This window comes from Anastrepha obliqua, chromosome 1, assembly GCF_027943255.1.
Source record: "Anastrepha obliqua isolate idAnaObli1 chromosome 1, idAnaObli1_1.0, whole genome shotgun sequence".
Lineage (NCBI taxonomy): Eukaryota > Metazoa > Arthropoda > Insecta > Diptera > Tephritidae > Anastrepha > Anastrepha obliqua.
The window spans coordinates 108,914,782-108,942,008 of NC_072892.1; the positions used below are offsets into that span (position 1 = coordinate 108,914,782).

General features: G+C 35.0%; 4 protein-coding genes across 6 annotated transcripts in view; 3 read left to right on the plus strand and 1 right to left on the minus strand.

Moving 5' to 3' along the window:
- The first annotated feature begins 2,407 nt into the window (after nt 1–2,407).
- On the plus strand, nt 2,408–4,020 carry LOC129235509 (leukocyte receptor cluster member 1 homolog). Its single transcript, XM_054869396.1, has 3 exons — nt 2,408–2,515; nt 2,573–2,672; nt 2,736–4,020. Exons 1-3 carry the CDS (start codon nt 2,493–2,495, stop codon nt 3,552–3,554), a joined length of 942 nt encoding a protein of 313 aa, XP_054725371.1. The 5' UTR covers nt 2,408–2,492; the 3' UTR covers nt 3,555–4,020.
- Nucleotides 3,660–4,954, minus strand: LOC129235508 (formylglycine-generating enzyme). The gene is made up of 3 exons (XM_054869395.1): nt 4,333–4,954; nt 4,022–4,193; nt 3,660–3,969 (listed from the first exon to the last, which is right to left on the minus strand). Exons 1-3 carry the CDS (start codon nt 4,862–4,864, stop codon nt 3,660–3,662), a joined length of 1,014 nt encoding a protein of 337 aa, XP_054725370.1. The 5' UTR covers nt 4,865–4,954.
- A 1,466-nt stretch (nt 4,955–6,420) lies between these two features.
- On the plus strand, nt 6,421–13,306 carry LOC129235506 (protein slender lobes). 2 transcript variants are annotated; one of them, XM_054869392.1, is made up of 8 exons: nt 6,421–6,725; nt 6,926–7,030; nt 7,082–7,966; nt 8,069–11,241; nt 11,320–11,428; nt 11,502–11,593; nt 12,443–12,539; nt 12,608–13,306. In XM_054869392.1, exons 1-8 carry the CDS (start codon nt 6,689–6,691, stop codon nt 13,174–13,176), a joined length of 5,067 nt encoding a protein of 1,688 aa, XP_054725367.1. In that variant the 5' UTR covers nt 6,421–6,688; the 3' UTR covers nt 13,177–13,306. The 2 variants fall into 2 exon arrangements, with proteins under 2 accessions (XP_054725367.1, XP_054725366.1); XM_054869391.1 differs by having other exon boundaries at nt 7,082–11,241.
- Nucleotides 13,307–14,111: 805 nt separating this feature from the next.
- Nucleotides 14,112–27,227, plus strand: part of LOC129235507 (transcription factor SPT20 homolog) — a 32,515-nt gene continuing 19,399 nt past the window's right edge. For both annotated transcript variants that reach the window (XM_054869393.1, XM_054869394.1), the window contains exon 1: nt 14,112–15,016. In XM_054869393.1, coding sequence (XP_054725368.1) covers nt 14,957–15,016 — 60 coding nt within the window. In that variant the 5' untranslated portion in view covers nt 14,112–14,956. The remainder of the gene's footprint in view (nt 15,017–27,227) is intronic.

Genomic DNA, 27,227 nt, shown 5'->3' on the forward strand with positions numbered 1-27,227 from the left:
CGTACGCCATGCATGGAATGCACAAAAACTGGCAATTTTCTACTTTTCGAGTACGGTAAGTGCGGCGAAAATAGTATCTGTTTAAAGAAGAACAATTTTGTATCGCACAAATCGATTTAGCTGTCAAACCTGAATGTTTACAAAGATAGTGCTCAACTGTCTCCTTCTATGAAGAGTCCCTACAGCTTCTGCAATGGGGGTTTAAATGGTAAATCTAGCTTTTCCACGTGTGTGCCGATCGACCAATGATCGGTACGAGCTACGAGCTTAAATATTGAATGGCGTGAGTCGCCAGGACTTTCAAAGTCCTCCTTCTATTGTCCTGCTCTTTTAGATCAATTCAGTATCCTTCCTGGCAAGCTCATTAACAATTTCATTTCCCTCTATGTTCCTATGTCCTGGAACCCAGATCAGAGAAATGTTTCCTGCACATCCAAGAGCTTTAATCTCCTCCTTGCAGGAGTTGACCAGCTTGAATCTGCACCATGGCATCGTCAGAGCGTCAATTGCGGCTTGACTATCGGAGAAAATGTTAATATCTCACTTGCTCCCACGTTCCTTCAGCATTTTGCATGCCTGCTAGATCACATAGACTTCTACCTGAAAAACACTGCAAAAAGTAAATGGAATTTAAATTAATTCAGTCAATTCAAAAAAACTGGAATAGTAGAGAAAATGCTAGGCTTAAGCAAGTTGTTTTGAAAAATGAAAGTGCGTCCCATCGTCTACGACTTCCATAAATTCTACTAAAATTCACTTTCTCTTCAATAAGCATTAATTTTAAAATATATTTCACAACTAACAAAAACCTGTTTAAACACAACGAAATATAATATAAGTTTTGCTTTCACGACAACAACATCTGTTGCTTCGTTGTTTATATACGGCAGTCAAGGAGTAGGTGTGTAAGGTATGTACAGGTATTACCTATTTGTTTATTCTATGTCTATTAAATTTCTTTACATTGGTAAATTAAGTAAGTACGGACGTAAAACGAGCTATTTCACCAATTTATTTTTGGTGCCTTATTTCTGACAGCTCGCGATTTCGTCTGTCAGCTGTTCATATGTCCAGGAGTATGCAGTGCTGCCAAGTACTCAAACGAGTTCCTGGGCGTGCTCTCACATAAATTGAGAGAGCTTTGAATCTAGTAATCTGTTGTCTAAATATCGTTCTACAGAATACAGAAGTTGGCGCCTTCCAAAAACCGGGGTTCTATTTTTCCCGGGTTGAACAACCGACGGCGTTAGCGCTGCGAAGAAACAAGCAAAGGGAAGAAAAGTTATTTATTTGTAAATATTCAATGAATGGCTTGGTAATATCGTGATTTTAAGATTTGTGATGTAAGTGCCGCGTATTAAATTGTGAAAGCACAAATTATTAACACCGATGTAAGGAAGTTTGTGTGTGTATATATGAGTTCTTGTATTTGGCTGTTTCCATTGCTTTCGCTTACTTTTCCTCTTACATTTGTTTGTTTATTCGCATAACTGAGGTCAAAGCAAATTTAAAAACGCAATCTTGGAGTCTATCATTCTTGCTTAAATACGTGGATACAGTTTTGCCAAAGAGAATCTATAAAGATAGCTACTAGCAACAACAACATATACATATACTTCGTTTTTGCAATTTCATGTACTGATTATTAAAATTCCCATTAAAAGCTAATCAAGCAAAGAAGCAGGCCACTTTGACAATCAAAACACAAAACTGCAGAATTAGCTGCTCTAGTGCCATCACTTTGAATCTAACTCGGTTTTGACCAAGTACTTTGCCCTATGCGAGCACTGAACCTTCAATAAATATGACGATATTTGAATCGCAATACTGGATCACGTTATTTATTGACATTGATGGATTGTGATTTGGCTGTGAAAAATATCTCGTAAAAATATCTGCCGTTCGGAGTCGGTTGAAAACTGTAGGTCAGTTCATTTATGGAACAATATCAAGAAGTAGACCACAAAATGGAGGAGGAGTTCTACCAAATACTCCAAAAAGGGCGTAAGCGCCAAAGCATTAACTAATTCCCAATTGCTCTGTCAATTAGAAAATTTTGCACGGGCTTAGAAATGTGCTATCAGTTGCATTTGTTACAATTTTGTGTTTTATGTCCACAGTACATTTTGCCTAAAACTGCTCATACCTCATTTTACTAAAGCCACCCCAAATATATTCCGAACCTACATTTCCTGTGAGTTTCATTGGAGAATTCCCAATAAACAAGTAAATGGCGCATCATACAAACATCTATCTCAAGATTAAGCTTTATTTATTATAATAAATTGTCTTTCTTTATTAGAAGCATATGAAAGATTTCTCATTTTCTAATGTGCAGCGACTGTACTCTTAATTATTGTGAACATATATTTATGATAAGAAAAAATTGTAAATAAAACCCGTGAATGTGTCGACTTTATTAGAGACGTTTATCGATTGGTTCCCTACAAATAAACGATTTTCTCATTGAAAATTGGGTTTCTTTGGAGAAAATGAACATTCTTCCAAAAAAAAGGTAAATATTGTTATATTAATTTGATGCGTTCTCAAAAATCCAATTTTTTCACAAAAGATGGCACGTACGGACTAAAGACAATATCGCTCGAGTGCGCCGTGATGAAGCCGAAGCAAAAGAAAAAGAACAAAAACGGCAAGAAAAATTATTGTTGGCGGTATGTGCTAGCTTTAACAAGATATATGAATCTATGTAGATAAATATTATTCTGGCATTTCAGGAAAGTGAAGCTCGTATAAACTTTCTGAGAAAGAAGACGGGACTGCCTGAGCGTCACAATGACAGTGGCGAAATCTCTGTACTACCAGCACACGAAGATCAACAACATGTAGATTTATTTGCTGATTATAGATCCCACACTAAAACCACAAATAAGGCGTCGGAAGAAGAAAAAAAGGAAGAACGAGAAAAGTATGAAAAACAAATCGGCTACTTGACATACTTGGGACAGGATACGAATGAGGCGTTAAAATTGCGAAGCTGGTACGAGGTTGCACCACAAAGACCAGAAGTGGGTGATGATAATATCGTTGAAAAAGATGTTAAAAGTAAACGAGCACAAGATCCTTTAACGCTTATTAATGCCTTACTACCTAGTGACCAGTCAAAGACTGTAAAGCCATCCACAACCAAGCTTTTTCGTGAAAATAGTGGCACTGGTATTTACCAGCAAATTCCCACGATAAAAAAAGATGAAAATAAAACTAAAGAACTCGAGCATCGAAGACATAAAAAAGGGAAGAAACATAAGAAGCACAAGCACAAAAAGGATAAAGGGAAAAAGAGAAAGCACCACAGCCATGGAGAAAGGAAGTGTGACTCGGAAGAGCGGCAACGACTTAACCGCGAAAAATTGGAAAAGCTTCGTAAGGAACGACTACTACGAGAGGCTAGTGAACGTGCAAGGCAAGAAGAACTTCTGGCACCAAAAAATGTTACACAAGAACTGAAGAATACGGATATAACTCCAACTCCACGAATTGTCCAAAAATACAATAGCCAATTCAACCCGGAAATAGCAAAACAAAATATTATTTAATTTACTATAAACTAAAATTTTAAATTTAATAATTTTTTTTGTTTATAATCAATTTTTTTATAATAGTTAATTTACTAATATACATAGGTATAAACAAATTTCCATTTACGCATCCTTTGCGCAGCGGAATCCCAAGTTACCGGATGAACTGTCTTCCGTATTTTGGGAGCGGGCAGCACACCGGTAGCGGTAGCAATAGGATTTGTGACATAAATACGAACCACCTTTCTTTACGCGTGGTGGATTCGAACTAACGTCGTTCGTTTGCCATAGGTCTTGCGTCCATTCCCAAACATTTCCAACAATATTGTAAATATCATAGTCGTTTTGTCGAAATTTGCTCACAGGACAAGTTATACTATAACCATCTTCAGCCGTATTCCCATCAGGAAAATCTCCTTGCCATATATTTAGCCTTGAATCACACAATTGTTATCCTATTAAATAAATCTACCATTTTAACTTACCAATGTTCTCCGTATGGTGATAATTTGTTTCCCCAAGGAAAAAGTTTTCTCTTCTTTCCACCTCGACAAGCTACCTCCCATTCCGCCTCAGTTGGTAACCGTTTTCCTGCCCAACCACAGAAAGCCACGGCGTCATTCCAAGATACATGAACAACTGGATGATCCAAGATATCTTTCGACAAAAGAGAAAGTATTATAATTCAATAAAAAGTTACCATAGGAGATTAAAGTGTTTTAGACATTTTCAAGCAGCTTATGCAATAAATTAGAAAGCAAGTTTGTACAACTATTTTCGTGTTTAAAGAACCAACCGTTTATGTTACTGTGCGGTCCTTGCGGATGCCGCCATGAAACTCCCTTTACTTTGTACCACCACGGCGCGCTTACAACACGAAAATCGTCGTACTTCTTTTGCATTTCCGATGTGAGGAGTGTCTTAAATAAAAAACTGTCGCCAAATATCTCTGCCTCAGTAGTATAATTTGTTGTTTTAACAAAATCGTTAAATCTGGAATTGGATATTTCGTATTTGTCGATATAAAAATCGGCAACTTTAACTAGACGCTCCGGTGACTCTCCATCACTTTGAAAATGAGGTTCATCAGTTCCTATTAAAAAGCTTCCGCCAGGTATGAATGACATGGTTGGGTCTTCTGGGTAATAATCGCGATAGTGGTTACTATCTCTTTTGGCTTGCTGGCAAACTGGAACCTCATTCTTTTTTATAGATACGCTGTCTAATGTGTCGGACTGCCTGTTCAACGCTTTATTGCACCCACAATCTGACGTTATACGAATTACCAAGCAATGAAAACAAAGAAAAGCCAAACTTATTCGAACCATGGTAAAATTTGCTTGAATATTTCTAAAGTTCCTTAGAAGAAACTAATGTAAATAAACAAGATGTGAGGGTCAATGTTCTTCAATTTTATTGAACGATATGTTATCGATGAATACAATTTTGCTTAAAAAACTTTGAAGTCGCACGTAATGCAAACCCTACATCATTCAACTTGTTGAATCAACTGTTACAAATTTGCAGAAATTGCTACATATGAGGCAAAGGTAGATGAAGTGTTCACCTAGTATATTCAACTAAAATATTTATATGTAAGTCCATTCTGGTATGAACGATTGCAACGTCTGATGGCTAGTTGAATCAAAGGGATTACATTTATGTTTTCATTCCTATTTTAACTGTGAAATGGAGTACATGTGACAGGAATTTAAAAAAGGCTATGTGTTTAGGTAATAAAATTCAGCGCAATTTATTGACGAGTATAGAAATTTTGCTCGCACTAGGAGCAAATATGCACAACTCCAAAAATTATTAAGAGCGAGAGATCTGGAGCTGGTGTCGAAGACGTGTGCACAGGTCTTGCTTAATATAATAAATATACGTATTACAACACATTTCCATAAAAAATTGCGCCATTAATTGCAATTGTGAATTACTATGCCATCTAAATGCGTTCGAATATCTTCGTGTCAGTGAATCGATTTCGACACACTGAACTTAATATTTCACTGACTCTTATTTACCACGTACGAATCTTGGTAGGGTCCGTCAATTACTTAATCTTTTCAATAGTCATCTTCGCTCAAACGTTTATGATGAGGGTTTGAAAAATTGCCTGCCAAAAATTGGCCTGTTGTCTACTTTGAGCAATAGGATCGCTGAAAAATTCGTGTTAATTTTGCGACAACACGCAACACAAATTTTTTATCAATGACCTCAAATTTTGGCAAATTGACTATCAGCCCCCGGTGACAGTTTTTCGTTAAATAATGACAACTGAGCAAGCAAATAGGTTGACTCCATCACAAATGTGGCGTTATAGCTCGGAGAAGGTTGAAACATATCGGCCAGATGCATCCAAAAGAAAGACATATAAACTCCTCCCAACCCAGCTCTACCCTTAGTTTTAGTTTAGTAAAGGAATTGGATTTGCATGAGATACTGAGGATGAGAAAGACCATGAGGTCGAAGTGCAATCATCAAATTTTATTCATTCAAGCAAATAGGTTGCAGCTTACTAATTGAGTGATATGTTTACCCCGTTTTCGGAAATTATTACATAGTCACGTCACGTCAAGTCACATTGATTCGATCTAAATATCTGGATTATTCGAGAAGAAATGTTTCTGTAAGCATTAGTCCCTCCGCATTTGTTGCCAAGGATTTAGTTTTATTTAGCTACATAAAACCTTTCAATTGAGTTCTCCTATAGAAATTTAATGGAAAACGCCAGTTTACTACCTCGGCTGCCGATAAATACAGCATATTTTCTTACAGAAACACAGCAAGCGATATAGGCGCCATTCGACTATGTGACGTCAAATTGACTATTTGAATCTAGAACTTTATCGAGAATAGTTACAGAAACTGGCTACTGCTCTTTGTCTAAACTATAAACTTATATGCATACAGGGCTTAATGAGTAATTGAAAAAAAATTGCATTTGGGTCAGCTTGTTTCGATTAATACATTTCTGTGTGCAATTCAAAAGCCGTTTGAAAATCAACTTCTGAACAAAAAGAAGCCACAATTCATATGATTAGGTAGACGCACATGTGTAATAGTTGTTCAGTTTGCTTTGTGAAATTTTTTGTTCTGTTGTTACATATAAAATTTTCTTGCGGAAAGCATCATAATCAATTCAAGTTATGGAAAATTTAGAGGACGTCTGCACTAGTGGCCGGGGTAAGTAAAAAATATGGATTATATGGGGTAATGCAAGCTGAAATGTATCCCGTACACTATAACGGGACAATTGTGTGCAATGCATAATTCTATCGATTGACTGTAAAAACGATATACATATATGTAGTTAATATTGAAAATAAGTATATACATATTATATATACATAAATATATATTTTCTGAATATCTTTCTCATCCAGTTACAAGGTCCTTACGAAAACGTTTAACATCAGTCGACAGTAATGATGCCGGAAGCCGACCGTCTACGCCTCAGTTAGCAAAGCTCGTTTCCATACCTGAATCAAGTAAGTAAAAAAGAGTGTTGATATTATTGTATTAATTATTTTATATTTTAGGTTCCCCATCTCGCTCTTTGCGAGCAACCAGACGCAACTCTGCAACTGGTAATAGCACACCTTCAAAAACGTCAGCAATGCCTAAAACTTCCACTATTTCCGAATCACACGATGTTGAAATCAATGCTTCTAAGCGCAACGTAAGAAGGAGCAGCGTTTCTGGAACAGATTCGCACACGTCAAAGAAAGTTAGTCAAGTAGATATTGCCACAGCGAAAATTAGTGAGTTGCCCGGAGAGGACTACGTTTTGAAAACGATAACAACTCCAGCCAGACGTTCTACAAGATTGATCTCTAAGTCTCCGTCTAATTTGGAAGAAGAGGGAACGGCACCTTCCGGTCCACCCAAAACGAGGTTACAGTCTAAGTCTCCTCCACATCTAGATACTTCCTGTACAACTAAGACGATTATACCCGGCCCGAAATCTAAACGTGACAAACAAGAAAGTGATAGCGATTCTGATGTTGAAGTAATCAATCTAAAAGAAAATCCAGAAACAGATGAAAAGGCAGTGAAAACTCCAAAAAGAGTATCATCCAGGCTTAAAAAATCACCGAATAGTGCCTCTCCTAAAAATAATGAAAATAAAGAAACTACAGTAGAATCTTTGAAATCACCCGGCCCGAAATCTAAACGTGACAAACAAGAAAGTGATAGCGATTCTGATGTTGAAGTAATCAATCTAGAAGAAAATCCAGAAACAGATGAAAAGGCAGTGAAAACTCCAAAAAGAGTATCATCCAGGCTTAAAAAATCACCGAATAGTGCCTCTCCTAAAAATAAGAGGCCAATAATTGAAAGCATTGATTTATCGGAAGAAACTGTTGATTCTCATGTTAATGGGGGTACAGAAGAATGTTTAATTTTACAAGAAGATGAGAAAGGTAACGTGGATAGCATTAAAGCTAGAGACTCGATAAAAATTAAATCTAAAATAAGTGAAAATAAAGAAACTACAGTAGAATCTTCGAAATCACCCTTAATAGAAACATCGCCGTTGAAAGAAAACAAAGAAGAGTCGCTTCGTCTGGAATTGTCTGAAGATGATAATAAAGCCGAAACTGATTCCACTACTAAAACACCCGTGAAGTATACATCACCTAAAAAAGCTCTAAATTCAAGTCAGAACGGGTCGTCTGTTCAAAGCGTTGTAATGTTGCAGAGATTATCGCCTGATGTAATTAAAAAACTTTGTGGCGAAAATAATACAGAAGTCCCACCACCAAACGCTAAATCTGTTGCATTTAATGGTATTGAAGAAGACGATGCTGTAAAGAGTACATATCCTAAAACTCCAGCATCGATCAAGAGCAAAAGCTATATTTCAATGGATTCTTCAGAAGGCACCGAAGAAAAGTCTTTCGAAACTGAAAAAGGATTATCATCCAGCTTTAAAGATGATAGTGCATTAGTTGAAGAAAGTAAAGAACAGACCGATTTCGAAATCCAGACGAATCAATTGAAAGAATCTGTTGAGTTACCTGCTATTTCCAATGGTGATGAGGAAGAGAATATGGAAAATGAGGTAGAAATGATTCAAGATTATACACCTCACAAACAAAAGCTACACACGAATTTGCAGAGCTCGACTCCGATGGCAAATTCAGTATCAACATCCAAAACTGAGCCGGTAGAAAATATTAAGACGGCCGAAGAGAAATCGGAGAACTTTACAACTTTACCGGAAACGTCGCCAACTAAATCGATACAGGCATCGAATAATTGCGCTGAGATTAGTTTCAATCATGAAAAAATACCCCGTCCCCCAATAAAGGAAGATGAAGCTGCTACTGCTACTTTACCCCATCAGCAACAAGATTTGTCGGCAACAACCGATAACAACGCGACAATAACCGCAGATGAGCCCAACAATTTAAAAAACGATGAGATCGCAGACGATTTGTTTTCTAAATCCTGGACACAAAATGTAAGTGGGTGTGCAACATCCGCTGGGAAAATTGATACAATCCATTCCATTACGTCCGAAAATAAAATCAATCACGAAGTAGTAACTTCTGAAAATTTAGAAGTAGAAGAAGAACCGAAAATTTCAACTACTACATCCCCGAAAATCAAAAATAACGAGGAAAGTGAAGAAGAAGAAGACTCGTTCCAGAAATTAGAATTTGTAGACGATGAGGCAATGGAGGCACCCATTGATTACGAAAGTGGAGATTCGATGTCCGAAGAAGAACGAAAAGAAATGGAAGAAAATGAAATTGTAGATCTAGGTGAATCAATTGGTAGTGAAGACACTGAAGGTGATAGAAGTTATGAGGAGTGTGATGAAGAAAACGATTCATTTATTACTTCTGATACCCACGAATCGTTACTTGATTATTCCGATGATGATGATGAGCATTGTAGTTATCATTCCGAAAATTCTAAACCATCGAAGGGTAACAGTCACATTTTGGTAACCAGCGAAAGTGAAGGTGAAGAAAATTCGTCTAAGGAAGAAGTAGTTAATGGTATTTTGAAAAAGAAGACAAAGAGATTAAACAGATCGAACAGAAGAAGTCGTATTTTAGACCCAAGTGAAAGTGAAAATGAAGAAATGTTAGAATCGAAATCAAAAAAGACAAACCAAAGTATCCAAAATAGTTCCCCGAAACCGAGTAAACCTCTTAATTTCGATGTTAGTAGGATGATCGACGAAACTACAGAAGAAGAAACAAGCGGAAATGAAAATTTTTCGAAGATACAAAGTGTGCCCGATAAAACTGATAAATCTAAAGAAACTAATTCAAGTGATCAAACAATAAATGGAAAATATACTGAGGATAATGCAAATAGTGCTCAAAGTGAAGATGGAAATGAGTCGAAGGATAAGAGAGATAACAACAAAAATGAGCTTACAGAAAGGAATATTACTAGCTTGATTCAAGGCAGTGAACAAAAAGCTGATAACGAAAGCTCAAAAGATATCAACACTGACTTGGACAAATTAGATGAATCAAATTCTGGTAAGGTAGCTGAGAAGACAGGGTCGTCACCAGTGAAATCACAGAGTGACGAAATTATGGAAAATATAGCTGAGAAGACAAAGTCGTCACCAAAGAAATCAGTGAGTGACGAAATAATGGAAAATGTCATGCCAGCCGAGAAAGCCAACGACACGAATACTGATATAAATAAAAATGATTCAGCTAATGAGTCTAAACTGAATATCTCTATAAACAGGCAAAACGAGAGTGATGAAATCAACAAAATAAATAATCTTAATGACTCGAAATCTGAAAATGAAATATCCGAAAATGAGAATGGTGAAGGTGAATTTGAAGATATTGAAATACCAGAGACTCAGGAGGTCGACCAAGTAGTAAAAGATGATTCCTCAGATGTATCACTTGCTGAAGAATCTGCTGATGAAAATGTCATTGAAGATACGGAATGTGTATTGAGTGAAATATCGAAGCCGAAAATTTCTGATTTAAGTGTGTCCTTTTGTCAGACAAAGCAAAAGCGAAAGAGTATTGGGGCAAATAATAGTTTGCATCATAACTCATTTACAATTGGGGTAAGTGTAATTAGAAAAGAAAACGCCAATCAAATAGAAGAATCGGATTCTACAGAACCCAATGAGAAGATATGTACTGTCGACAACAACTCAAGCGAATCTGGAACAGATAACACTGCCAAAACTAATGATGCTCAAGTAGATAAAGAGGAGGAGGAAGAACTCGAAAAACTATTGCATTTCGATACACAATTTTCTAATCTAAGCAGGAAACGGAAATCAATTGCTTCAATAAATCCACAGAGTACCAATGAGCACTCAAATAGCAAGAAACCAAGACGCCAAAGTCTGCAGCGTATTTCAAAGGAAGAATTTAATCCATCACAATCGCTGATTGAAAACATTGAAGATCGTAAACGTGAATTGCAAACTCAAAGAGACGCGGTAAAATCGCGCTTATCTAAATCCTTCTGTGGAGCTATGCAAGAGGAGTCAAACGCCTTTGCGTCTAGCAGCGCTTCAGACATTTCTAGTAACGAATCAGAAAATAACAAGAAAGTGGTAAATTACTCCAATACTTGTGATTTGAATACAAATAAGAATAGAAAGAAGGATCTAGCGCATATTTCAGAGCGCTGTGACAATATTCTAGAGGCAGCCAATCGAGCCAAATTAGAATCGAAGCAAAACTCTAAGAAGGTAATAAGGAACTCAAAGATTGCTTATTAAGACATAAAATATGCCAACAATTTATAATACCATAATATCTTTTATTAGCGCGAGTTAATATTTCCAAAGTCGAAGAAAGGTTCAAAGCATTCAGTTTTGATGGACGAAGAAACGGAAGAGGATACTTTAATTGTTGAAGATATGAAACATTCAAAAGGTTTGCTTTTTTTTTTGTAAATTTATATTGAATTTTGCATAGATTGCATCTATATATTCGTTATTCTTTACAGAACAAAAAATGTTGGCCTTGGAGCAGGCCTTCGAGGCTTCAGCCAAAATTTTATTGAATGAGGGTGGTAGAAACAAAAAGGAAAAACTACAGGTATATTTTGTCTTTACTATATATATATATATATATATATATAATTGGCGCGTACACCCTTTTTGCGTGTATGGCCGAGCTCCTCCTCCTATTTGTGGTCTGCGTCTTGATGTTGTTCCACAAATGGAGGGACCTACAGTTTAAGCCGACTCCGAACGGCAGATATTTTTATGAGGAGCTTTTTTATGGCAGAAATACACTCGGAGATTTGCCATTGCCTGCCGAGTGGCGACCGCTATTAGAAAACACTTTTTCTTAATTTTGGTGTTTCACCGAGATTCGAACCTACGTTCTCTCTGTGAATTCCGAATGGTAGTTACGCATCAACACATTCGGCTATGGCGGCCTTTATTATAGATACCAATAAAAATATTAGATATCAAAAAGCCACTGCAACAAGGTAACTTCTTAAGAGCAACAACATCATTTAAATGTATTTTGTTCGTTCGGTGGTCGGTTTTTCGTTACCGGAATGACCAGATTTATACCGGGCCAAGGATTGTCACTTCAGCAATATTCCCCGTACATGTATGAGGAATGTTTTGTTTTTGCAATTTGGTGTTCTGATTTGCACTATTCAAATGAGAATGTAAACAAACAAATATGGCAACAATAAAGAAGCAGAGAATTGACATTAAAAGCAGAAAATTGCAAGAAAAAAACAAATCACTGCTGTAGGGAAGTCATCTTGTGTGGATTCGTCTTGGCAAATGTGTTCTAGTTAACAATTTCTTATATCGTATATATTGCCATCTATTAAATGTAGATTATTGTATAAATTCATTATATATTATTTCCGAATTTCCAAAAATCAGAAACTACTAAGCAATGAAATAATTTATGGTTTAGATCGATGAAGAGGAAAGTGGAAGCAAACGCCTTCCTATTGAATTTTTGAAATCATTTTCAAATTCCGAGTTGCAAACTGAAATAAAAAAGAGTAAAGGTAAAGAGTAAAGGTAATTTAAAAATGAATTGAACTCATAGATTGCAATATGTTCTTATTTAATAAAGGTAATAAAGAAACACATCCATCATTTGTTCAACGCATGAATAGTGCAACAGGTGAAATAATAGAGGAACGACTTACTCCTCCGAAAAAGAAACGAGCCGTATTTAATAAATTTGAACTACCTACTGGTACCGTATTTGAGGAACCAATCACACCGAAGAAAAAAACCAAAGTCGGCGAGTTCCGTGAGAGTCCCATAACTCCACGTACCCTTGGTTTTAAAGTACGACATATACTAACTGCTGGTCAGGACCAAGCACCGGAATTGAAAAATTCTCGCCAACTTAAACGCAAGCAAAAAATCGATGAGCCCAAACATGTATTACCTAAACCTCAGTGGTCGCAGTCGGGTGTATTTCTGGAAGAACATTTGCCGTCTCTAAGTGATAAAAAAAGGCACAAGTTTAAAGCAGTAAGTACAACGTATAACTGTGAACCAAGTGCCGGGACTGCAACCCTAAATGCCTTGCACTTCAAAAAGTCTACTATGTTTCGGAAAAATGTTCCGAGAGAATCATCGAATGAATTGTTAAAGCGTAAAGAGCGTCAGTATGCTCGTAACCACTTTTAAGTGGGAAACTAAAACCATGATATTCGTACGTAAAACATATTATTTGTTAGCAAGTTATGATTAATTTATACATTTTATATGTCCTTATGCATACGTCACATCATTAATAAATGCCATTTTCATATTTGAATTGTATTGTTGGTTTGTATTGGTCAAAAGGACCAAGGGGCTAAAAAGTTCCTTGAAAATTACTCGAAAAATTCTACTATAGATCATTGGTAGGATTTTTGGCTCTTAACTTGCTTCAATGTTTATTGAGAAAGGTCAAATATTTATTTGGCCACCTTAAGAGCTGCAGCGGCAACTCCAGCTGTGAGACTAGCGTTATATTTGTTACAAGTTCATTTTAGTATTGTTAAACCCATTCGCTAATCTAAATAGAAATACTTGCAATGGAACTTGCCTTTCTAACGTATAGACTAATATATTCGCATTATGGCAAATGCTTTTGCTGTTACAACAACAAGGGCATTGTATATTGTACGAAGTTTTTTATACGATGGCAACATAAGGGTTAAATTACAAAAAAGGGGTAATTTCGATGTGAAAATTTATTCGAACTTAATGGAGAAATATTTCGAAAATATATATTTTCTCATTAGCAATGCTGCCCCATCATGAAATGTGTGCGCGATAATCATATTTTCGTTGAATTGTCAACGTCGCCTATTGACGATATTGAAGTCAGAATGGATGTTTTATAAAAATATTGGTTTATTAGTGGTTTATGAGCTATGCGTAAGTATTTATATTATAATAGACGAGCCAACTTGAAGCTAATCAATAGTCCATAGATGTGGTAACCTTACGAATGTATGAACAAAGCGGACACTGACCATCGCAAGGCGAACGTTAATTTGAAAAGGCTACAACTCAATGGAATATTTAAATGCTCTCACCTCTCTTTCGAAGTTAAGTTGCGCCGCCGTCGCTGTTGTCTGCTCTGCTCACTGCGCTGTCGGTTAATAGGAAATTTCTTCTCAATGATGCTCTCAGTTGAATGTCTGCGCTCAGCGAAGAAGTGCGCGCTTTTCTGCAGTTGTTCGTTACATTTGGAATTTTTCAATGCAATTGAATTTTGTATACCTGACGACTGCTTGACCGGCCGGCTACGAATTTGGAACAAAAAGTAGTGAGACGAATGCGTGAAGAAGGAAAAGAAACGGAAGAATTACGAGCCCGCTTATTTTTTAAAAGCAGTGTATGTCTGGCCAAGGGTTCGTGTATACACATGCATATGTACTTGTGGATATGTGTTTCGCGACTATTTTGGGGCGGTTTGAGGCGGCAATATTGAAACGAGTATATTAGTCAATGCATATTGCGAAAAAGTGGCAACTCAAATGTAAAAAAAAAAAAAAAAAAATTAGAACGGGAAGACCAGGTATATGAAGCGAAGTAATTTAATCAAAAATCAAAATAAAAGAAAGACAGTGAACAATAGACACAGTAGGTTATTAGTAAAGAAATCCAATTAGACTAACCTAAACGTAAAACAATGTGCAAAATGTGTATAGAAGTAATGTCAATAAGCAAATGCAGCAAGGAAGTAAACCAACAATCGTTTGGATTGTGAGACTGTGGTGTTTTGTTCAACGCTTGCGCCACCGGTCTTCCCATCTTGCAAGCGGTTCCGTTAAATGTACGTTAATACGGCACATCACAACTTCACGTGACGAATGAATGCAAGGAATTGAACAAAGTAAATTACAACTTATACTGACTATCATAATTGGAAATAGTAATTTCGTTAGCTGTGGTGACTGATAGAATTTCAAAAATGTTCGAGCTGGAAGATTATTCAAGTGGTTACCACGATTCAATCCTCAATAAATACGCGGTAAGTAGTTTCTTTAAAATGAATTTTTTTTTTTTTTTTCAGAAATGGCAAATTGCATTTATGACTTGCCAAAACTTCTCATAGAACCAAATCCCTCGCACAGTCGGTTTTACTTTAACGGAATGGCCCGGATTTATATCTGGCCAAGGACTGTCGCTTTAGCGACATTACCCAAACGTATGTGAAGTATGTTTATGCTGTTACAGTAACAAAAATAAAAACCGCTACCGTTAGGATCTGACTTAAAAATGTAAAATGATGTAGTAAAACATCAAAAACGAAGGTCTTGTTATGTGTGTACATATGAATATCACACGTACATATGTATGTTTGAACTCAATTTTATTTCGCGCTTTTTTCTGCTCTATTTTAGATGGGATTAAAATTTATTGGTATGCTCTAAAACAAGTCAAGCAATCTGTGCACAAGTGCTATTCCATCCTCGAGGTATATTTCTCTTTCAGTGCGTGCCGTTTTATTTAATAACATTCAAATATGTGCATATTCATAGTATATTACGCAAAATATTAAAAAAATTGCAAAACATTGAATTTTTTATTGTGTATGTATGTGTATAATTTTTCTAACATTTTGGTATTTCACACTCCCCCCCTTTGCTATTTATTATCTCTCTCATTGTTCTGTTTATTTGCCTTTTACTATTGCTGTCGACTTTTTGTTTCTATTATCTTGCCATTCACATTTGTTCGCTATCGTTTACGTTCGTTGCTCTACTCAGCTGCTAAGCTAAAGTCGTCGCTGCCACTGTTCGTGCACAAATATCGATTGTTTATCGTTCCATCTGTGCCTCCTCCTTTTTCATTTTAGTACATATAATAGTTATGGTCAAGCACTACCACCGCATGTGGGGCCTCTGCTATTGTTGACTATCGCAGTCGATCTGAATCGTTGCGACGATTTTGTTTTTGCCAATTTTTATTTTGTTTTTATTTAGTTCGTTTTGTTGTTCTGTCCGTGGCTTTGCGTTGCTGCCGGCCGGTTTTTTGTGTGAATGTCATTTACATCTTACAAAGCTTTGTGTATGTTTCTCTTTCCTCTGAACGCTTTTATTATCTTTTTTTAGTACATCTCTCCATGCACAGAGATCTTTATTCAGCTCAGAGAGTCTGCAAGTTGACTCTTTATATTAACAACAACATTGTACCAAAATGTCGATTTATGTTAAAGCCAAGAAACTTAACCAATTGCCTTTCATAACTGTGTTTGAACACTTATTCTTTTGCAAAAATATTTCGATTTTAAGTGATTAGGATTTATTAACTCCAAACGTTCAAAGCAACCTTTCCTGATCACTTTCTGGTTAGAATTCTCCGCAAAATATGAATCCTACTATGGATGTACATACATACATACCTATATGGTACGGAATATTTGATTCTGTCTGATTAGGAATTAAGGGGTCAGTCTACTTTGGAGACTCAAAAAAAAGGCTATATTCGTGATTTTTTTTTTGAGAAAACTATAAATGATAGTAATATAAAATTTGTTTGATTTATTAAATAAAGTCTTAAAATTCAGAAATAAATTTTTTTTTATTCAATTTTATAGTATTTTTAGTAAAAAAATAGCAGTGAAGCGTAACGTCTCAAACATGGGTTGGTGAGGCAGCTCCATCAGAACTCAAGAACGGCTTGTCTGAAACAAAAAAATCAAAATGTTTCAGATTCAGTAAGATACTGGCTACAAAATGACCCTCGGATATTAGGTTTTAATGAAGACAAAAAAAATGGCTGATAAAAATGGAAAATTTTTGATAGAACGGTTTTTTTTCGCATATTTAAAAAAAATATATAGTAAAAATTTAAAATTTCAAAACCCCCGAGCGTCAATTTGGTGCAAATTATGTCTAGAATAGGTGATCCAAATTTTATGAAAATCGGTTGATTAGTTTTTGAGATACAGTGGAGCTAGATTTTGAAAACGTTGTTTTGAGAAAAACGCGTTTAAAGTTTTTAATGCACGCTATACGCGCAGGTAGACGAAATGATGTTCAGGTAAAAAAAAAATAGTTAGAGTGCTCGGATTTTCTTAAAATTTTTACACAATATTTCTGGATATATATACTTTCAAATTATGCAAAAAAAAAAAATTGAAAAATTTTAAAGTGACAAAGTAGACTAACCCCTTAATAGAACATTATGATCAGCTGAGTGTGCACCTTTGTATGTATGTTTAGACGGCTTATTCTGATTTTGATCATTGATTTATGATAAAAAGAATTTTTTAATTTTACACAGATACACAAAATGAAATTTCTACTTTGTTGGTATATCAATAATGAGTATAAGGATACTGCGTTCAATTTTTTTTATTGGATCGTGTCGTAATCATAAAAATCAAAATTTCGAGAATAACGGCGTGAAATTTTTTAATTTTCTTTGCCTCCCTAAGTAAAAGTAAAGTTATACTTTCATCTCATGATTGTTACTGTTAATTGATTTCGCTTTGAATTTTTTACACAGCATAAAATAAATGCTTGCAATTTCTGTATACTTATCTAAAAAATGTTTGATGATCGTAAATAACCGTGTGGTGGATTTTTCGGTATTTTCTGTTATAATGCAAAGTTGAATAGTCGAGATATCAACCAGTTATACATACATACATATATCTACATTCTATCTTTAGTAGCTTTTCAAATGTATGGGCATATATACATAAATCTTTATCTAGCATCGATGGATATCGCGTAAAATATACACTTGCAGAATGTTGGCGCACTGTAGAAACGAACGGAAATCGACCAATGTATGTATGGAAATGTATTCCAAACGTGTAGAATGGAACTCATCTGGCAAATTCATTTTATATATGCTCCCCAGTTATGCCTGGTACTCTCAATGAGAGTGAGCGAAGACTAAATAAACATTTGCTAGTTGTATGTGGTAGCATATTTTGTTTTGTTTCTACTTTAACAGTTCCCTGTACAAGGTATTATGGTGGTTGTGTGAGAGCTCCCTTCCTTTGAGCGTGTGAGTGTGTGTTGGGCGGAGGGTGGCAAGTTTCTTTGCTGCTAATGTAGCTTAATGTGCTGAATTATCTGCAAGTCTCAACTGTTAACTTATAAAAAACAAAAAAATTGAGAGCATACTAAATGGAGTGATGTGATTCTCTCCGCATTCGTTTCTAAAAGTTTGCTCTTCAAGTTGAGCACAGCAGAAAAATTCATGTTGCTTTTGTTCTAAAAGAATACCAGCCAAGTTTTCTGTATTGTGGGAAACTTAAAAATTTTTGCTTGGAGCTCATGTCTCAGCCCCTTTGCGTTACTTTCTGTTTTATTATATTTTTGCTGTGCTTTGAATTTTACTTTTTTTATTTGCTTAATGCTACTTTGTTTCTCATGTGAGCCGAGCATTTTGATTTTATATTTGTATGAATGTACAATGTACCCCTGCCGTCATACCTCTCAACTCATCTATTGACGGGTAGGGTTTATGACATTTATATTTTTGCCAATTTGTATAGTCTACTACTACGAGTATAGCTTTATTATATTGTGAATATATATACATATGTAGGTATGTCTGTAAATATATGTATATTATTTTCTTTTTTAATATTATTAAAATTATAATTTAATGGAATACTTTTTCAATGCACTTACACATATGGTCATTAAAATAGGTACCCCCACATTCATCCGGAAAATGCAAGTTTTTTAAATTAATAATAACAGCTATTCAATTGTATGTAGTTTTTATTTCATAGACATTTAACAAATTCATTTGTTGAACAACATCAAGACGCACAGCACAAATAGTAGGATGAGATAAGCCAAACACCTATATTTATATTTATTTTTAGCCGATAGCTCTGGTAGCTAGTGTTGTAAACATTTTAATTTATAATTTTAATTATAATCTATCTAATAAATAAATAATAATAATAGTAATATTCATATTTTAATATAACAAATACTAATAATAATTCAAGGATGTTTTAACACTTAAACAAGCGACAATAGGAACAAAAAGGAAATATTAATGTGGTCATTAAAATAAGTACGAAATTGATGCGATGTAAAAAGAATTGGTGATTTCTTTAAAAATGCTGTTTAAACTATCGAAGTTCTCTCAATAATCACTGTGTCCACCATGGTTGTCAATGACTTTTTGTATTCGATTTGACATAGAATTGATAATTCTACGGCAGGTTACTGTGCGAGTGCAATATCAAAGTTCTATGACTTTTTGCCATAAACCCTTCTTATTTTTGAATGTTTCCTTTCCGATTTGCTTTTTGGCTTAGCCAATCCATAGCTTTAACATTTGTAAAAACCATTCGCGTACTAACATTGAGGAGTGTTTTGGGTCATTATCTTCCATAAAAATCCATCGAAGTGACATATTATACTCAGAAAATGGTAGCATCACTTCTTGAAGTATGCCCTTGTGAATAAATTTGTCCATTTTACTGTTTATGTGGTGAATAGGTCCTACTCCGTACTAATGGAAGCATCTCCAAATCATGCCGCTCCCGTGCTTGGCCGTTTTTTCTGTGAACGATGGTGCGAACTCTTGCCCTTTAGGACGTATGACATTTCGCACAACATCATTTCAAAATAAATTCAGTTTTGTTTCATCACTCTACTTTGCTCTTTTTTTCATACTCTCTGGTCCAACACCACAACTTTTGCTCTTGAGCCAAACTTTTTCTCTTCCTTAAACTTGCTTGTTTCATCAGAGGATCTTTACAAGCTGTTCTGCCTGGTAGGTTCCTAATGTACAATCGACGGCGTACAGTGCTCGCTGATACTACGTTGTTAATTTCAGCCGCATTGATGACTTAAAATTATCGCTCGTGCCAAGAGTCACAATTAAATTAGCAGTAGTGTAAGTGGTTTCTTTTTGCCACCACGTCGTTCTGAGGATTTTTTGGCTTAAGGGCATTTGCAACAAAATTTTTGGACCGTCCAAGTGACTTAGCGATAAATTTGTACGATTTTTTTTTTCGTCTCCGAAGATTGACAACAAGCCTCTGCCTCTCAATGCTGCATACAAGCCATCTTTGAAGGAATTTCTTAGTAATTGTTAGTCATTAAATGAGCTATCTAAATCACTAATTCACTACTTACGTTAAATTTAATATTATTCACTTAAGGGGGGAAACCGGTTTAGGAAGACAAAATGTTTATGTTTTTCGAGAATTTATTGGACAAAGAAGGAATAATCAGAAATTGTTCAAGTTTAGAGGATACTTCATTTATATTTCTAGGTACACTTTTAAATTTTTTTGAAGCTATTTCCGCGGGACATAGTGGTGTTAGAGCGTGCTGTCCATGGACGATCACCATTCGAGTGTCTTGCTGGTGGGAATTCCTGAAGTTGCAATTTTTCTCTGAAATCAACACCATTTTTTTTTATTAACAACATATTTCATAAGAATATGAACCTAATTGTGGTAAAAGAATATTGAAAATTGCATGTTTTTGCAGCGCTTTTTGCGCTTGAACACAAAGTAGTTTTTTATACCATATTTTTTCATCTATTTTGCTTAAAAAACCATATTTTAAATAATAATATAATCTCAGAATTAGGTTCATAAAGATTGGAATCGAATAAAGAAAAAATCCCGAAAAATTTTAGAACGATTGGTCGATAACTTTTTAAGCTAGAATTCCCACCAGTTGAAAAAAAGTAGTTTCGAGAAAAACGTCGTCTTAAGTGCTCATAGAATCGGGAATAATGCGAATTTCGTTTTAAAATTTTTACCACATATTCTTGAGTAGTTATACTAAAGATTTATGCAATAAAAACGATCGATTTTTTTATCGATCTAAACTGGTTTCCCCCCTTAATTAGACAAAATGCAAAAGTTATCCTCAAGGTCCTATTTTAGTGGCTACGCAAAATTACATTTTATGAAAATAACCGAATCTGTGCAACTAATAACGCAACTTAATATAACGGGTCTTTTAAATTGACATTGTTAAAAAAGCGAAATTTCAATAACAATTTTAAAATTTTCCGAGCGGCGTAAGTAAATCAATAGACAACAAAAGAAAGAAAATATGCACACATGTGCGAATTCCGATACATACATATATATGTAGCTATAAATGGTCCTTTAAAAGACGGGTGCTACACTAATTTAACGAGAGGGATTTCGAGAGACGTTTGGTGACGTGTAAGATGCTTCTTGAACGGCAGAAAAGAAAAGCTTTTCTGCATCGCATCGTTTCTGCCGATTAAAAATTGATCTATTATGATAACTCTAAGCGTCAAAGATCTTGGTCGTAGTCGTAAAAAAATATTCATGCTTCAAAGGTTATGTTGTGCATCTGGTGGGATCAGAAGGGTGTCATCTATTATGAACTCCTTAAACCATCTGAAACTGTAGCTAATTCTGTTATAGGTATTTAAAGGGAAGCTGATTTTATGAATCCCAGCTTAACTGAACTCGTCGATGGAGTGCACACCAAATTTCTTTCATTGAGTGCTCTGTAGCGTGAACACGTAATTTTTTGGGTACTGCGGAGGGTTAATTGAATGGAAAAGCATGTTATAACGGCGTCAGAGGCTGTTACACTGTTGATTATGTATATCCTGCCCTTCAGAGGTTTAGGGATGAAGTTGTAAACGGGTATCTTGAACAAAAAAGGAAGAAAAAAAAAAACAATATAAAATATTTTTTTGGAAAAAAAAATCTTTGAAATTATAAAATTGATTTGAATATGATATGGGATGATATTTTAAATACATAGATTGTGAAAAATGCTAGTGAAACATTTCAGTATCCGAAATAAAGTCTGTTATTTTTTCTTTTAATAAATAAAAAGAATAATACACAAAGGGTGGTGTGTTTTTGGAGGAACGTGGCATACTTCCAAACTGCTTTGCTCTAAAATAATCTTTTACTGTTACTGTTTGAAACTGTTGCTTTGTCGAAGCAATATCGGGAATAAAAAATCCTCGTGTTGCTCTTATACATGTTTTGTGTTTTTGTTGTTGTCCACAACAGCAAAATATCTTTTATTGCGGAGTATATGTAAAAAGAAATTTCAAATTTAAGAATAAGTATTTTTTTTTTGTTGAAATTTTTTTATTTCGAATTTTTAAATTTTAAGATCACGTGTACCTAATTCTAATCAGAAAACGGATTTTAAGTTATCAAAATACAAGGTGGTACAAAACTAGTCACCCTATCGGGTCAATCATATTTCATATTTGTAGACAATTCCAGTATACAGACAGACAATAGAGCGCGAAAAGGTCAAAATAAAGATTTCCATTACTTAAGGCGTCCCGGTGGTCGAGAGCTCGAAAATTCAGGATATTTTCAAGAATTTCTTTTTTTTTTTAATAAAAAATGAAAAACGATATTTAAATTTTTTAGGCTTTTTATTTAACTTCTTGTATGTAAACAAAAATGAAAAAAAAATTTAATTTAATATTGGCGAAAAAGCCGCCAGGCCGAAAAAAGTCGTTTGAGGTACAGAAGCGCGCGGGCCGCTCTCTACTTAGTTAAAGGGCTGTAGAAGATATAATATTGGGAATTTCCGCATGAAAAATTCACGGTATATTCTTAAGACACTAAACTTTCGAAATATAGAAAAAACAAGAAATCGATTTTTTTAAATTTCTAGATCCCCTTAAAATAATTTTTTTGTATTTATAATACTAAAAAAACAAAATTGATGATTAATTTTGCGCCACCTTGTACATATAACAGTTCAAATAGTGTTTATTTCAAAACATATTTTTAATCATTAAAAACTACTTTTAGCTTGCTTATAACGGTATACGCAAAGGAACCAAAAATGAGGTGCGACAGAACTAATTATGTTGATTACAACGGTACTAAAATTTATAAAGTTAAACGCAGCTTCATTAGTTCTTGTGCATTTATTTTGAACCTGTATCAATTAAATTATATCAATTCCTCTGAACGGATGATATTGTCTTGGGCCTTTGATGTTAATTTTAAATTATAGATACATACATACATAAGTATGTACATATTTACGAGCATAAGAATATGTGAATGCATGCCAATTGTAAATAACCATTCCACAAAGCTTGTCAGAACTGGTTTAAAGACAGCCATCGTTGGCGGATGATATTATTATCGAAACAACCCCTATTTTTTACTTGTACATATATTCCAATACTGAACAGGAGACAAAAAAATGATAGGGGAACTGTTCAATGGATTCTATTAGCGGTATTGTTGGTAGTCGTTGTGTCCTTTGGAAATTTAAATTATTTCATTTATCTTCACCATCTTAATTACGAAGATAATTTTTAAATATTTTCAAATCACTGTGCGATAAAAAAATTTGGTCTATTTCCGCCCATCTCTGTTGGGTTATCAAAATTTTGCCCATATAGAAGACAAAAGGATATGAATAAATTACTATGAACTAATCTTCTGCATTATATCATACCTTTCGAATAATTACAGTAAAATAAAGCGTTGGTGATATTACATATATCCATAACTAAACTGTATATACTTACATATGCACATATGTATGTATGTATGTAGGCCGCGCAAATGAATATCACCCTTAAAACGAAATTGCTTCAAATATCAGACTCCAATTGCATAAACCTTATTTTCTGCATTCTCTTCTGTTTTGTTACATGTACATACATATGTATTACAACTACAAATTTTCCAAGGCATTATGTCCACATATTTGAAGGCCCTGCTACTGGTAATTTATTTTTCTTTATGATCATAAAATTGTGTAAAATAGCATTTTGCTTCTATCTTCGCATTTCCAGTAGTTACAATTAAATGCTGTTTTCCTGACAGCTGCCATCTCCATTTGAGTTTTAAGCGCCTAACATATTTCTACCTGGATCTACTACTTGCGCAAGAAAATAGTTCACTTTTGTCTTTTAATTGTTTTACTATGCGTGAAAATTCTATCCATTTCTTTAATGCCTGCAGTTACACTCGAATGGCTTGAACGTTGAGAACTCATCCAATCAACTTTGAACCCTTCCGTCCTTCAAGAATTGAGGCACATATCCACAGTATTGGCCAAAATTGAAACCCTTCTTTGGTAAATATCGACAATATTTTTTTTATAAAAATCGAAACTTAAGAAAAAAACACTTAAAACCATACAAAAAGTGAAAGCATAAACCTAAGAGCACGCTGAAAGAGCTTAATATACAAAAAAAGCATTGATTAAGAGTAATTTAATTCATAAAGGAACCACTACGGTCGCTTAGAGATTTGCAGTTGGCTAAATTTATGCACGGTTGATAGCTTTTCCTATCCACCCTCTTTTCTATACATTTATTAATTGACATTTTTTAAGCGGGTTATCGGAGAAAAGTGTATGTTTTCTCCCCTAGACCACATTTATTCGGGCTGAATCTGTCGTAACGAAATTCTACGGTAAAAACATAAGTATTTAAATTATTCGGTTTGAACCGAGCCCGTGCAAAGTTTAGTAAAAATTAATTTGGGCTGACCTTTAGTTTTTATTATTATTTTTATCCGATATCATTAATATTTATATCGGATCTAATGAGATGAGCAGCAATAAATTTGCCAAGTTTCGACGAGTTTTATTAAATCGTTATCGAGATACTCGCATCTACCCCACAATCGTGGCTTTACGCCAGACCTCATTGGGAGGATATAACCTAACAGATTGAAGGAACTTATAAGCCACCCTAAGGGTAAACTGAGAATGCTCACTGGCATTCTCACAGGTCACAACAAATTGCGAAGCCTTCTGCCCAATTTCGGAATATATTCTCGGAGTCCTATCGTTTTTTCGATTTATCACCAGGAACTCCAATACATTTTTTTCTCGTGTGCGACGTCATAGCGCGAAGAAAGAAAGAGTAGTCATCTCGATCAAGTACTTTGAAAAGAAGGTACATAAGCTTAGCCCAACCCAACTCTTTTTTAGGTTTACTGAGGGAATTGATTTTTTTTTTTTTTGCCAGAAAAGGCCTTAAGATCGAAGTGCGAACCTCCTTTTAGTTTTATTCTAAGTCTCGTAGCCTTAACTCTTCGCTTCTAAGCTTTTTCTTGGTGGTAAGTCTCATGGCAAAGAAGTAGTAGACATCTCAGTCTGATACTTTTAGAATAAAGGCACAAGCGGTTAGTCCAACCCAACTACATCTTAGGCTTATTGAGGGAATTAGGTTGGGTTGAGGTATTGTGATGAGTAAAGGGCACAGAAGACCCGAAGGTCAAACTGCGAATCTCCAATTATTCTGGGCAGGAAGGTTTTGAGAGCCAGAAAGTTGTATTCTCAGCGGCCGGAAGACACTACTGTGTGGACGATGTTGAAATTTATTCGAGATATGGCTGCTTGACATTACTGACGTCGTACATTTTATTTTGATTAATTAATTTATTAAGAATACACCGCTTTATACATATATTGAAGAATATACCTAGATTACTCTTTTATTGCTACAATTCTTCATGTCAATCTTCCGTTGTGCTGGAAGTGTTCTGTCAGAACTTCTTCAGACCCGTAGGCCTGTCTTTTTCCCTTTCCCTTGACAATCGGTTCTACGTAACCGGAAAGTCCCTTATTTATGCCATGGACTATTCCTCAAGCAGCATTCCCTGTATATGTACGGAAATATTTAGGGTGCTACAACAACAAACCAAATCTTCCTTACTTTAGTGCAGGTTTCACCTTAAGACATACATATTACATGTCTGTACATACATATGTGTGTGTGTATAGAGCAGCAGATTCTTTCAGTATTACAAAATGACAAAACAAGCGAAAATATTTGGTTGCAATACATATCTGCGAAACATCCAAAAGTAAAACCGCACTTTTTCAGTTGCCATGAACTGAAACATGACGAATGCGACTCTGTTGTTTCAATTGTCTGTTGTTATTCTTTTATTGTAAATAATTTGTCCTTGAAAATTTGATTATAGCATTCTTGCATTTCTTTCTATTGCACTATCGTCTTAGAAACGGAGAATCCCGCTATACAAGTCGTATGTTGGAAAATCTGGCGAATGAGGCGCCATTTCTTGACATTTCCACAGAAACCAAAAAAAATAAAGCGAACGAATGGGATCCTTTTCCTTTTTTTAAATGTTAAAGTTTTAAATATAAATATATATTTTTTTTTTTTAATAAAAAAAGGAGTTTAAATTCATATTAAAATAATAAAAGTTGAAGTGATTTTAGATAACGTTATCCAAAAATAGCAGAAAATTATAAAAGTTGGAATTTTAGCTTCGAAATAAAATTTATACCGCGCTTCCAGTAGAGGACCTCTATGAATAAACAAACTGATAAGGAATCGTCGTACTTTGCGCCAATAAATGTGTATATACACATAAATATGTATATTAAATGTATGTATGTGTGTGTTGACACTCCCGAAAGCTCACCCGTATACTCCTAGGAATTATGGAGTCCTGTTGAAATATGCAACTTATCAATTGTATACATATCTTTTGTAGTGATGAATGTTATCGATTTTTGTACATGGCACATTCATACGCACATTCTTCCATACACTCATCACCTACCATACTCGCCGTCCAACGACCCTGAAAGAAGTGGGAGTGGAGTAATCGACCTAACTTCCAGACAAAGCTTTTTGTATGGCATTCTGGAAGGTCGTAGTGTTATTTCTAGTTTACAACCACAAACATATGTACATACTTGTTGGATTCATATGTACCTATGTATTTATAATGTATGTATTTTTGTATAGTACATAGATATGTACATATGTATGATAAGACATTATAATTTTGCTCCCATGTCCTTTGTCCTGCCCGCCAAAAAATGTGCCTTAGGAATAGTAGTTGCTTGCAAATTTGTATGAGCAGCTGCAATGAAAGAAAAATGCAGCTACATACATATGTATGTGTATATACATATGTATGCATTTTGATTATAACGCAAAAAGGATTTCAATGTGACCGATAACAGGAGGGATACCTAAAAAAGCGGCAAACGAGAGTAGAAAATGAGCTCCCCTTAAAATTCCTACATTTCGCACAGAATTCAGTTGTATGTAATATGTATCTACATACATACATACATACATACAATGTAAAATCATTTACATCGTCGGCCAACCTATGGGACAAGCAGCAAACACAACTTGGTTTGACTTTGTTCATAGCAATAACAAGAAAAAGAAGCTAAACGCTCAAAGGCAGCTGGAAAAATAACGTCTGCAACCGACAAAGGCAGCAAACAAAACCATGGCAGTCGGCATTGAGAATC

Bases quoted from the DNA above. Each gene is read 5' to 3' on its own strand.
- LOC129235509 (XM_054869396.1), top strand. From the start codon at position 2,493: ATGAACATTCTTCCAAAAAAAAG. The intron at 2,516-2,572 runs GTAAATATTGTT...TTTTCACAAAAG, and splicing joins AACATTCTTCCAAAAAAAAG to ATGGCACGTACGGACTAAAG. The intron at 2,673-2,735 runs GTATGTGCTAGC...CTGGCATTTCAG, and splicing joins AAGAAAAATTATTGTTGGCG to GAAAGTGAAGCTCGTATAAA.
- LOC129235508 (XM_054869395.1), bottom strand. From the start codon at position 4,864: ATGGTTCGAATAAGTTTGGCTTTTCTTTGTTTTCATTGCTTGGTAATT. The intron at 4,194-4,332 runs GTTGGTTCTTTA...TTTTGTCGAAAG, and splicing joins ACCGCACAGTAACATAAACG to ATATCTTGGATCATCCAGTT. The intron at 3,970-4,021 runs GTAAGTTAAAAT...GTGTGATTCAAG, and splicing joins TCACCATACGGAGAACATTG to GCTAAATATATGGCAAGGAG.
- LOC129235506 (XM_054869391.1), top strand. From the start codon at position 6,689: ATGGAAAATTTAGAGGACGTCTGCACTAGTGGCCGGG. The intron at 11,429-11,501 runs GTTTGCTTTTTT...TATTCTTTACAG, and splicing joins AGATATGAAACATTCAAAAG to AACAAAAAATGTTGGCCTTG. The intron at 11,594-12,442 runs GTATATTTTGTC...TTTATGGTTTAG, and splicing joins ACAAAAAGGAAAAACTACAG to ATCGATGAAGAGGAAAGTGG.